The 13657-nt window shown below is 37.3% G+C and overlaps 1 protein-coding gene across 26 annotated transcripts in view; it reads left to right on the plus strand.

The window, feature by feature from the left end:
- The window catches only part of ABI3BP (ABI family member 3 binding protein), a 319764-nt gene that overhangs the window by 196337 nt on the left and 109770 nt on the right, over positions 1-13657 (plus strand). For 18 of the 26 annotated variants that reach the window (XM_030582778.1, XM_030582662.1, XM_030582833.1 and 15 more), the window contains 7 exons: positions 1230-1304; positions 4741-4836; positions 7295-7375; positions 8924-8998; positions 10179-10247; positions 11749-11796; positions 12311-12385. In XM_030582778.1, coding sequence (XP_030438638.1) covers positions 1230-1304; positions 4741-4836; positions 7295-7375; positions 8924-8998; positions 10179-10247; positions 11749-11796; positions 12311-12385 — 519 coding nt within the window. The remainder of the gene's footprint in view (positions 1-1229; positions 1305-4740; positions 4837-7294; positions 7376-8923; positions 8999-10178; positions 10248-11748; positions 11797-12310; positions 12386-13657) is intronic. The other 8 variants (XM_030582813.1, XM_030582862.1, XM_030582690.1 and 5 more) reach the window with 7 other exon arrangements.

A 13657-nucleotide genomic window follows, 5' to 3' on the forward strand; every position in this document is an offset into this window, starting at 1 on the left:
GATCTTTCCTTAGTCTATCTTATTATTTTCTTGTAATTAGTGTAGAGTAGTATAAGATACCTTAACCTAAACAGCTTGCCCTTATCCTGGGAGTCTCACCAGCACCACACAGGGCCCTGAAAGGGCTTCAAGTATTGCACCTCTTGCCCACTGGTCATACCAGGGATCCTACAGCCTGATACTAAATTGGGCCCATCGGGAGTACTGATACCAACCTCTGCTGAGATCCTCTTATACGGGACCCAAGGTACACTTTATCTCTCCAGTCTCAGCACTACCTTTGGTCACAAGGACAAAGTCACCAGGAGGTCCCATCACAGCTTCATGCCAAAGATGGTCTCAGATTACCACCTATCTCAATGTATTTTCTCCCCTGTGTTCTTCCCCAGGCCCCATAGGGGTCACATCTCCATATTCAAAATATAAAAAGGACATTCTGGTTTTACATGGAAAAGACTGAGCTGTTTAGAAGTTCTACTAGGTTGTTTTTAGCCTAGGGAAGAGATGTCAGGGAGAACTTGTTACCAAACAGAGTGTTTCACCCTGGGATTAGGAGCTGTATAGAGCATTATTGCAACCAAGTACCCCTTGTTTAAAGATTTATGATTGCCACCATGACATCCATGATGTGCCTTAGATAGGTTCTCCTGGTGGAGATTTACAAAGTAGCAACTTGGAGTTCAGGGCACACTTCTACCAGACAGTACTCATTGGATTTAGTATTGCTCTTTGATGTCTAGTTTGGGAAAGCAGATTACAGACAACGTTTATCTAAGAACTTGCCTATCATCATCATGTTTGCTAATCTGCCACAAGTGAGAATATGCAGAGGCCCTCAAGAGAGAAAAGAGAGGTTACTTTGCAGTAATTTTTATTCTTTGAGAATTACCTTTGTGTGTTCACACTACCCAACCACCTTCTCTTCTACCTCAGAGCTCAGTATAACATTAGGTCTCTGGTTTGGAAAAAGGAATTGAGGCATCTGGCTGGGAGGATGCACTTCCTTATATAGAGTAGGTGATGCCATCACCCTCACTTGAGCTATCACATGAACATACACCACAGTGGACATGGTTTTCCAAGGCTGTTCTCCAGCTCAGTGCCAGGGTTCCACATCCCACAATTGTGAATGTACAGATGTGACTCTTGAAGAGCAACAGTTACTGGTAAGTACTCTCTCCTTTCCTCAAAACTTTCAGATTACAATCTCCCCTCTTTCTTCCTTTCAGCACCCAGTAAAACAAAAAGAATTCCTTCCAAACCTAAAGTGTCTCTTCGTCCAGAAGAACCCAAGACAAAACCGGGTAATTACAGTATGCTCTACTATTATCATTTTGTTCCATATTGTTTGAACCATGCTGACTCATGATTTTTTGGGGACACGTGTCCATGGAAGCTGTAGAAATCTGTTAGCATCATAAGCAGTCTTGCAAACTAAATCCTTTATTCTCCCAGCCTTTATTTTGCTCTATTTTGCTTTGTTAGCGTAACTACAGTGTTATTACATAGATCAGACTCTGACTAAACATAGTAGCTAATTAATAAATATGGAGAAAAAACTCTGAACACTGTCCCATTAAGCTAGAGGTTGGTAAACAGTGTTTAAAATAAAGATTTATGAATAGTTTCAGGTAGAAAAGCATCAAGTATGGCAAACTTTAACGAATATTATTGATAAGTTTGTAGATAACTGCCTCATCTTGATGAGTATGCTTACGCATCTTCAAAGCTTCATCAGTTTCAAAAGGAAAGATCACTTGTTCAAAATATTCATAGTTGGAGTGCATTATTCATTATTCCTTCCTGTTTTAAATGGTTTTTCATCTATTCAGGAAGGAGAAGCTATGCCATGAGACACAGGTGATAAACCAAATGCTACATAGAATCAAAAGAGAGAGTCAGCAAATGACTCAAAGTGTGATAGTTTGGATAAATAAAAGTATTCAATGAATACCTAGAAATGGTGAATAAATTTGAAGAAAATGAAGATGGGTTAAAGAACAACTCATGAATCAAAGAAGGGGCTACATTTTTAAAGAACATTATTCATAATAAATAAATCCGCCAGCTCTATCTTGAAGTCCCTTTCCTTTTCAACAGTTTTGAAACTCTGTCCCTTGGGTAGGCATGCTCAGTGGTTCTCCACTGTTGTAGGGTGTTTGGATGAGTGACATATGCCTTAGAAGTAGAACACATAGATCAATGGATAGGTCTGCTCTGTAGTTTTCATTCCGTTCCTTTCACTTATTTAAAAAGAAAATGATCATTTTTTATTTATCCATTTATTTGTTTTCTAGCACCATAGATGGCTGGGTACTATTAAACCTCTGTCCCAAAGAGCTCTCAATTTAATCTAAGAAAAGTAGATCAACCATAAGGGGGTGGAAAACATATGTATGAATCAGTGCTTGAGCAAGATGCATAGTAACAAAAATATTTATAACTGGACAGTATTAAACTATGATGTGTCTGAAATTGTATGTAAAGATTCATGGCAAATTTGGCATTGGTGAGAATTGGATAAATTCTAGCTGTGATAAAACTGAAGTGTATGCACACACACTCCCAGGTTAGCTGGGATGATAACGACTAATGCAAGATCTGAAATGAGATGTTTTCAGGTGGCCTGAAACACACTTAGATTTCTTCCAATTATATTTCCTAGCTAACAGTTTCAATCAGTTTAGTATTGGATTTGTAACTAATGAGGGTAAATGATGATCTACTTTAACAGCAAAGTGGGAAGTGGAAGTAGGAAACCATACCCAGTTATTGATACTGATTAAATCTACAGTGAGGGTAAAACCCTGGAGCCATTAAAGTCAGTGGTACCAGGATTTCATCTTGACAGTTCATTCATTGTGGACATGATCCTGCACTATTGAAGGCAACAGGAGCCCAGCCAGTGGGCCCAGGATCAGTATGCCACTTTTCTCTTTTGCTAGGTTTAACCTGATTGCTGTTTTGCAGCATATTAAGTAATACTTTCTATTTTGAGATATTTACATGAGTTATCTTTATCTTGCCATCATTATTAATTTGGTAGAAAATTCTCCTTTCTCTTATAGAAATGAATCATAAGGTTTGAATCAGAATTTTGCATTTTGTCTTCTACAGTATAACTTGTCACTTTCATATTTGAATTCCCTAAATAGTTAATTTTTTCAGGAACAGGACAGGGTTTAAAGTTTCTGTAAGACTGAGAAGATGGTCTGAGAAAGACTCTAGAAAAAGTAACAAGACACATTCCCCTTAAATAGATGTTAAATGTGATAATGTTCTGTGGGGGTGAAAGGGGAGAGTGGGCCAGGATTTGGGGAGCTCTCTCCATGCTGCAGAGTCCAGCTCCACATTGACTCACTGTGCCCCATGTGTGCACACACACTCCCAGTGTGTGTGCACACATGTTCGTGAGTGTGTGGGGTGGAACAGTGGTAAAATGGATGAGAAGCAGGGATTTGGCCAGTGACCTTTGTGCTGTGCAGTGTGAGAGGCTCAGGCCAGACGGCTATAGGAGAGTGGGAAAAGGCAGGTATATTAGCCCCAGGATAAGCAGGTCCCTTTTCCCCTGGTTAATTGAACAGGGATTACTCCAGGTTAATTAGGACACATGGAGCCAATCAAGAGCCTGCCAGAACCTGTTGAAAGCCTCCCCTCCAGTCAGATAGCTGCATGCAATAGGAGCTGTGGGGAGCAGGCGTGCTACTGAGAGACCTCACAGGTACAGAGGTGGAAAGTAAGGAAAACCCTGCCCAACAGGGCATACAGCCCTTCCAGGTCCCAGAGGTTTGAGGGGAAGAGACAGAGCTAGAAGGGAGTACCTGAACTGAGTATCTGGCCTGCCACCACTATGCCCAAAGGAGCTACCAGAGACTAAGAGGATCCCTTCCCACTCCCCTGTCAGGGAGGCTGGGAGGAACCCCTGCTCAGACAAGGTGGGGAAAATTCCCCAGGGAGAGAGGAATCGCACACCCCACCCCTAAGAGGAAGTGCAGACCCCAACAAGGCGGAGAAGGAGCTCTGCCACAGCAGGTGTAGAGAAAAGAACAGGGGCTGCTGCAGGATGATGTAACTTAGACTCCTGGGCTGAAGGATTACTCTCCACCCAGGTCCCCGTGCCAAGTCTGGCTATTCAGACTTGGTGAGGTGGAAGGAGGATTTAGTCCTACAGTGTTTTAATCTAGTTTGCCACCGACATATTCCTTTTGGCTGGCTTCAAATATTCAGAACTTAAACTAATTGAAGGGAAGCAAACAAATGTGTTAGTTGTAAAATATATACTAAAAAGGGCCCGAAAGAGAAGAGTTTGATTTTGCTTGTCCCATCAGTGTCCTGCAGAGCTTGCCATCTTGCTCCATTTGAAGAAATTTTTGACAGTAAATGATAGAACCCTGTTACATTAAAGTATTGATTTCCAAATATTTTCGGCTATTATGAAGAGATCAGCTGCCTTTTAGCCCACAATGCACTTAAGCTGTTCCAGAATGAAAATCTGCTGAGGCACAAGATCCAGTGGGTGGGTGGGTGGGAAACGTATTGTTCACATTTGGACAGTACGTGGGCGTCAGTAATGGACAAAAAGCTCCCCAAAAGCATCACTGTTAAAATAGGGTTTGAGTCATCCTGTAGAATATTTGTCCCAAAACCTTGATGTCCAAGTACGCATATCAGACACTGGGCAGCTGTTTAAAAGGTATAGATCTGCCTTCATCTCTCTCAAGATAATGTCCTTTACTCCAGCAGCAACCAGGGAACCTGTTCCGGTGCCAGTCACTATTAAGATTTCTTCTATTACTGCTACTACTAAGACTCTTGAACATCCGAAATCTACAATGGGTAATGATGATAATCTTCTTCCTTAATGAATTGTCAGCTCTTTGCTTTTCCTTTTCATCGAGGAGGAATTTTTCATCTTCTAAAAGGGCATTTCATGCTTCCATATTCATAAGTAATCACTGAATTTCACTTTGCTTTTTAGATACGAATTGGTTTGGTGCTGTCATCTCCTCCTCTGTTGTTCATCTTTCCTTTTGCTTTTCTTTGTAGGAATTTGGTTTCATTGTACTGAAGCTGTGACTTAGGAAATGATCATGAAGAAATCTCATCCTGTGTTCATATGTGCCCAGGATGTGTCCAAGAGATTTTTCTTGTACTTGTTAAGCATGAAATCTTATTCTCATTTAAATCAGTGGCAGAAATCCCATTGAGTGCAATGGCAGTAATACTGAATCCTAAATGATTAATAAAAATAGTCCTCAGTATCTCAGATTAGGCAACAGTGACATCTCATCATGAGTAATGAACAAATTAAGTGCAAGAATCATAAAAACAAGCTGAGCAATTCTGATACTTTTACTCAAGGAGTCAATTTTTCTTTAGTTGACTGGAGACCTCATTCATGACAGTTATGCATTAAAGATGAAATTCACTGTTGTGCAAAAGACCCATGCAAGGCCTTAAGTACCTCTCAAGTTCCACTAAAATCTTTGTACTAGGGTTTAAATGCTACTTGAATTATATATAGACTTGGTGCAGGACCTCTGGACAGCAGTATATTTTCCCAGTGGAAACACAATCAGATCCTAGGGCATTATAGATCATTGGTTTCGTTTGTGTGCGGGCCTGAAATAAAACTTACAACAAGATACAAATGTATCTGAACCAATTCAGATCCAGATTTCAAAGACGAGAAAGTTTGCAGGTTGTCCGGGCTTGTATTTTAAATTGTTTTCTTGAGGTCTAGTTTTGACATTCCAATCCAGTTCTGGGTTTGGATTCAAAACCTCCCAAGATTCTGGGGACATTCAGACCTTTATATTTAGAGAGAGTTCAGCTATGATATTTGGCCTGGGATCTGGATTTGGATTCAGATTTTCAGTTCAGGCCTATTTCTATTCTATTTTAATTTCAGTTTAACAAATTAAACGTCTTGCAGGAATTCAACAGAGGTGACGTTGGGGTTTTATTTCCCAAATAATAATGCTGTCATCATGTCAAGGCTCTATATATCAAAATGTCCCAACTGGCACTTGTGACAATTGCAGCACTATAAGAGTGACGTAGTTAGTTTGGGGATAGATAATACTTAGTGCTTTGCATTTTTAAGCCATTTTACAAACACTAACTAAGATGTGTGCCCTGTGCATCCTGTGATTTCTCAGCTTTGGTGTTAGCTGCAGAATCTACCCTAGGCAGTAGATTCTGTAGAATCTAACCTTTCGTTACATTAATGAAATTTGTTTCTAGCCTTCATGGTTTTGAAGAAAATCTTGGAAAAATTATGAGAACGTAAAACCAATGCTGTGTTGTCTTTCTGAGGCCCTGGTTATATTGAAAATAGTTAAGGTGTAGGTACGATGGTGCAACCTGCCAGTGTAGATGTGTTACACTGGTGTAGGATGCATTTTACATTGACACAGCATAGCTACTTCAGGGTCTGTACTGATACAGATATTCCCAATATAGACAGAGCCTTAGTCTGCAGACACCCTAAAGCAACAACTCTGAGAGGTGCAGACTGCCCAGTTTACCGTGCTAGGAAATGACTGGAACTTGAATATGATCACTTAAATGGCTACTGTAACTATTTCACTGATGTTCATTTAGTAGAAACATCTGACTGATGTGCTCATCCCACAATCACAAACTGCCTCCCATGCTTCCACTGCTGCCAGAAGCCCTAATTGCCACCTACCCAGTTGCCAAAATTTCCAGCTTCCTACCTGGCATTGTCAGTAGCAACGTCTTTGGTGTCTCAAAACTGAAAAAGTGTGGACCGCCTAAAATTTGAATTTAATCTCAAAATAAATAACTTTGCAACTTCTGTTCTGACTGTTTTAGTCTTTTTCATATTGAATTCATGAAACCCATCAATTCTGTAATTTAAAAGAAGTTCCTGCAAAATTTCCTGTCTGCAACACCAGAGTGCCGCAGAATCTGGGAACTTTGCCACAGAATTTAGGTCCAGCTTGCTACAAGAGTACAGGACTTGAATGAACAGAGTGCTGATTGGTTGGAGGCAAGATAAGTTTATAATAGAGATGGAAAGTCCTTGTTTTGGCAGAGGGCTGGGCTTTCCTGCTGGTTTTGTCTAGCTACTCTAAACATTTAACTGCGATACTGCCCTCTCACCCTTTTTAAAAAAAAAAAAAACATGCATGTTAACTACAGCCTGATTTTTGGAATCTTTTAAGTTATTTTTGTTCCAGAGTAGGCTTCAAATCTATGCTTTCTGTGGTCTGAATAATGATGCATGCAGTAATTCAGTTATGAACTGGACTTTTTTTTCTTTCAGTTTCATATGAACCACAACACATTCCTTCCAAACCAAAAGCATCTGCCAGTGCCATGCCAGAAATGCCACATAGTAAACCTGGTACAGTAACTATTTTTCTGTAATTAACTACTTGAACTTGGAGTAACCTTTTAGCCAAACTCAGTGGCACTGCTGCAAAGAGGTTAACCTGGATTTTGGGCACACGTGAAATGCAAACTGTATTAATGAGTTTGTTTTGAGTCATTTAGTGGTTCCCCGACCACCTTAAAGTTTTAAAGGTGTCCATTTTATAACATATGTGTCATGTTAAAAACCTGTTTCTTTTGAACAAGAAATAATTGTGCTTAAAGATTTCAGAAAGCCAACTTTTATTAAGCATATACACATTTAAAAACATATTTAAAAGACAGCAAGCATTGAAACACAATTTCTGTAACGAGAATTCTGCATTCCATTTACTGAACATTACTCCATTTTCAAATTTAGGGTTCCAACTAGTTTTCTGGATGTTGCAAAATTTGCTACAGAAACTAAGCTTCTGTTTAAAAAAACAAATAATGATTCTAGTGATGTGGAAAGTTTGAATGTAATTAGCCAGAGATGTAACTGAGTTTTTATTGAATGTATAGCACCGGGGAATATGCACTTAATGGAATTCTTAGTATGAATTTGTATGTGTGTGTGTGTGTGTGTGTGTGTGTGTGTGTGTGTGTGTGTGTGTGTGTGTGTGTGTGTGTGTGTGTGTGTGTGTGTGTGTGTGTGTGTGTTTTAAAATAAACACAAATTCTCATATCCAGACGGAGAGTGGTGTCTGTTGCACTACATCTTTGCAACGTCAAGTCTCATTGGAAGTATTCTTCTTTTAAAACTGCCTGTCTTTAACTGTGTAGATTATGTTCAAGGAAGCACACTGTTCTATTTTTAAGAGAAACCTCTGCTCTCTAAAACCACTCTCATCAAAGTGCTTAGGCATGGATTTAAGTCCGGCACTATTCACCAACGCACTTACATACCTGCTTAGGTGCTTTGCTGACTTGGGGTTTAATAGTCTTCACTTAAATTCATTTTTATTCTGACAGCAAAAAGTCCAGCTGCTCCAGAAGCTATATGTAAAATTTCTTCTAATGACCTTGAGTGGCCCAGGACAATATTGGGTAACGTTTTTTTCTTTAAAAAACAAGGAGTCCGGTGGCACCTTAAAGATTGACGGATTTATTTGGACATAAGCTTTCGTGGGTAAAAAACCTCACTTCTTCAGATGCATGGAGTGAAAGTTACAGATGCAGGCATTATATAATGACACATGATGTTTTTTCTTTACATTTTATGATAGGTACCTTGCCTTTAGGTTCCAATTAGAAACTATAATTTTGCTCCAGAAGATCATCTTATCCCAACTCTTTGATAGTTTCTGTAAGCCAAGAGTTTATCTGCTACTTTTATTCGCAAGTCCAATAAGCTTCTGTTGTTAAACCTGCAGTTGCAATTTTCTATTTAGTGGGTTGTCGATATTAATTATAGTTATTTTTCCAGTTTTGCATTGTAGTGCTGTTTCTTCACTGCAGACATATGGTGTTTTGGGGATAAACACACTTTTACACTCTAATGTTTAAATGCTGATAGTTATAAACCAAATTTTTGTTTCAGAATCCAGTGAAATACATTTCACACCTTTGAAGCCCAAATCATCTTCTGAACCTAAAATGCCTCAATCTAAACCTGGTAAATATCTTTATTTTTGAAATGTGGTACATTGAGGTTCAATGTTACCCTAGTTAATGGCAAAATATCAGCTATAGTGGGTCAGAAGACTGTACTTTTCTTCTTACAGTGCACCTTGTACAGAAATTGCAGATAAAGGCACCAGTTTTACTGGCTAGGATCTATATCAGAAGGACTACATTTTTATGTCAATCTTGTACTGAGAGAGGAGAAAGAATCTTAGATCCATCTTGGAAATATTTTACACCAAGAATAAGGATTAATTAATTTTATTCTAATGTTAGACTTTTCAAACACACTCGAATTTTGTAGGTTCATATTTTCTTAGTTAAAAAAAAATTACTCCTTCAGAAGTGATCTCCAAACAAAAATGTCTTTGTATTTGTGAAGGTCCATTTTTCAGTAGCCTTTAAAGCTTGTAGAGGAGTTTGAACAGTGAAGTCACCACAGCCTAGCGTATATAACAAACAAATTAGAAAGAATGGTGAATAACTGTCAGATTTAGTGTCTGGCCATTTGTTGATAGGAAAATAATGATCTCTAAGGTTTTAGTTCCCATAGTGTTGTTTAGTTCTCAGCAAGATTACCACCACCAATAGAAGACTCAGAAATGCCAATTTTCAATCAAAAGCATTTCAAATATAGATTATGGTTATATCTATGACAAGAAATTATTTAAACTACATGAACTTTTAGAAGACCATATGAGGAAAATTGATGCAACTTTCTTTTAAGATGAAGAGCCAAACTCTGCCTTCAAATACATGCATCCATCTCCTATTGCAGTCACTGGGAACACCACCGTCTTATCCGAGGGCATAATTTAGCCGCTAATTTACTGTTCCAGTCACCTCAGGTGTCGATTCAACACACTCGCACTTATGGGAGTAGTCCTTAGGCACACAAATATAGCCATTAGAGTCAACTCCTATAATTAAACATTTGCAGGGGTTTTCCCAATTGTCAGAAGCTCTCAAATTGCCCTACCACACAAGAGTATTTCTTACCCCTTTCAGAGCCACGGTCATTGCTGAATTCAATATATACTAACTTAATTGAATTTTTGTTGTCGGCAACATTACAGGTATCACTTCTTATGACTTAAACATGGTGCCAGAGTCAGGCTGTGACTCCTTAAGATGTTTAGAAATGTAGGATTTTTTTCTTTTGTTTTTTTCAGCTCCAACACAGTTCATTCCTTCCAAACCTAGCAGGTTCCCAGAGCCAGAACTACCACATCCTAAACCTGGTAATTACCTGTTCATGCAGCTGGTTTTAATAAAACCCCATTGATTTAATGTGCTTTCTTTACTTTGCTGTCAGGAGTTTGTTATAGACTCTGTCATCTGATACTTGAAGATTGTAAATATTTGAAGGTTGGTAAAATTTGCTAAAGGTTGAGAGGAATTATTTATTGCTCCTATGATATAAGTAGGATTAATAGGCTATAACTAGAGCCAACTGAATAATTCATAGCAAATGATCTGTAGTAAATTGTTTGTTTGTTTTTTAATTTATTCAGAATTAGTTCCCTTTTTGCAGTATTTTTTCCTATTCTGTGAATTGATTATGATCAGTTTGCTAGGAATACTTGATACTCAGTGTTTGAAATTTGAGATGGTTTGATTAATGGTGATAGGTCACAAATCTCCTGGTGTTTCTGGTTGGATGACTGTAATTTTGTAGTTCTCAGTTCAGTAAAGCTTTGTAAATACATGCTTAACCTCAACCACATGACTAGCCACTGGTAGAAGATTGAATTTCTTGAGGATAGAAATAGTAGATTAGCAGAATTGGGAAATTTTACAGTCTTTCCCTTTCTGAACCACACAACTTTGCCAAAGACATCATTCTCAAATAAATAAATAAAATAAAATTAGTCTAGTGTAAGGCACATTAGTTATGTGGAAAGTTTAAATCTAATTTTATCTCATTTCACTCACGTAATATATTTGTGTATACAGACATGGATGTTTGGTAGTTGCAAATAATTTTCTTTTGGGTCTGATTTGATTGTTTAATAGTTTCTACTCTAAATCTTGGGAGTGTAAGAGCGTGGGAACCGTGTCATCTTCTTGAGTCACGCAGTGTACTACCCCACACTGGATTATACCACTTCCCAGGAATATGCAAATTGAACACTTGTTTCTGTGAAATTCCACGCAGTGAGATACAATAGCTTGAATGTTTGCAGAAAGCAAATACAAAAGGGGTATACGCATTGCTAACGTTTTTTTTTTAATTTTATCTTATTGTTGTATTCTTCCAGCTGCAGGTGAAAAAAAGAGAAAGGGAAAATTTAGCGTGAATATCACGAAAGGCTTGCTGAGAATGAGATGTATTAGATAATAGAATAGTCTACTAAAGAAAGTGGTAGAAGCACAATTGCTTAGGACTTTTAAAATTAGACTGGTTAATGCACTGTAGAGTACTCTGTTACCTCTTAGATCTCTTCTATCTCTAACTTCTATGATTCTTTGATTTTTTACTATCTCAGAATTGAGTGTTTGTTTCATCCAGTTCATTCAATGTATTTATGGTAATAGCGTCTTCAAAGTTAATTGACTGCAATTTCTAAAAGTCAGAATAAGATATCCAAGGGTAATTTTGATTATCCACGGTATTAGCAAAAACCAGATTAGCATAATCTTTTACTTATTGCTTAGCTAGGAAGTTGCTTTTTGATCATTTGAAAGGGTGTGCCATGCTTAGATTCTCATGCTTTTTCTGTTGTTTTGTTTCTGATGCAGTCCTGGAACATATTACACTTAGAATTGAACCACCAAGGTCAACAATAGGTAAAGAAATTTGTTTAGCGATCAGTCATGTTTGTTTTTCTTCTCTTCACAGAAAACCACATTGTAGTTGTCATCTCATATCACCAGTTTCTTTCCTTAAAATTCCTCTTTTTTTCCTAGATATGTCTGTCATTTGGCACTAAAGGCTTTTTAGGAATTTTGTTTACTACACAGGTGTATTATCTACTTTTTAAGGCAATAAGGCTGTCAGTTCTGAAACATCTTTGTCATAGTCATGTCTGTGCTTACAATTTATTTTCCAACTTTTTTTTAAGCTGGGCTTCAAAATGATCAGGAATTCCATTTCCCTGCTTAAACAAATCTAGATACACTCATAATGCCATATTTTTCTTTAAACTCCTTTGTACACCTAACTTTGTCTTCCCTGTTACCGCAAAAGGATTTTGTTTCTCCATTGCAGGCTTGAAACGTGCCGTGTCTGTGTGCTAGTCTTGGCATTAGACTCTGATTCCCGGATAATTTAATAATTTGTAACCCAGGTTCTCTCTTTCAGCTCCAAAAGAGACACGACGTGTTCCTTTGAAGCCTAAAACATCACCCAAACCTCATGTGTCACAGACAAAACCTGGTAAATCATTTTCTATGTCCTATAGAAGTTTATTTTTAAGCAGCTGTTTAATTATCAAAGTAATTTGAAATACACTCAGCATCATAATAACAAGGTACAACTCTGCTGCAATGTGTTGGGCGTTTTGTTTGTTAGCCATTTACGGCAATAGCAGAAATTAACTAGCTTTTTACCATCATATAGTAGCATAATAATAGCTCATGTTTAGACACGTGCATGAGAATTTGAGTTATTCCTGATTTATAGTAGTGTAATTAAGAAGAAAATTTTATTCAATATTAAATAAAATCAAATTTTAAAAATGCATTAGTGTTCTGTGAGAGATATTTTTGTATATTTCTTCAAACTCTGCTTTGCACTTTCAGAAAAGATGTTGCATTATTGTATGTCTTCTTATTACTCTTTTCTTTAAGAGCTAGTAAATTACCAAACATATAACTAATATTTGTTTAACTGGGTTCACAATATCAATACATTATCATTCAGTATTCCAAGACACTGTATTCAGGATTTATACAAACAATCAATTAACTTGATTTCAATAGGGATAGTGTAAACAAAAAAAAAGTCAATAATTACTATATTGTGGTATCCAAAAAACCACTCTGTTTTGTTACACTAGTAATTTTCTATTGACACCAGTCTGTGCTAACTGTTGGTAAACTTAGATGACTTACTGATGATCACTTTAATCAAAGTGCCCACCCAAATGTTTGGATAGATTCTTTGTGCTGCATTACCACTCTCAAAAACAATTGTCACCAAATAGACAAGATCTCCTGGTATGAAAAATCTAACTCTTGTTACTAAGTGATTTTTAAAATCATTGCAGCTGTTTGCAAAAGGCTGGCTGCAATTTCCAAGTTAAAACAAAACTCCTGATAAATTAGATACATAAGTCTTAATTGTATATTTTTCCTTTGTGGTCATTTTTCCGTTATTCTTATATCAGTTTGATACTGAAAAATGGTGTACTAACTACCATCACTAAACTGAGATGTTTGTATTATCCTGTGTATGCATTTTAGAATTATTTTCAGTTATTAATTTATCATAATTTCTACAAATATCAATAATATAATGAAAGTTATTTAACTGACTTCTGTCAGTTTTAGCATTGTTTTCTGATTTTCTTGGGATTGTGTGCAAAGATATCAAGAAAACTTTTTATATTTAGCCTTTTTGAATACCACATAAAACAAGCAGTTACAGTGAGAGGGAGAAGCCAATTTTTTTATGCCGTTGCATTTTTTGTGGAGTAGAATACGATTA

Source organism: Gopherus evgoodei, chromosome 1 (genome assembly GCF_007399415.2).
Source record: "Gopherus evgoodei ecotype Sinaloan lineage chromosome 1, rGopEvg1_v1.p, whole genome shotgun sequence".
NCBI lineage: Eukaryota > Metazoa > Chordata > Testudines > Testudinidae > Gopherus > Gopherus evgoodei.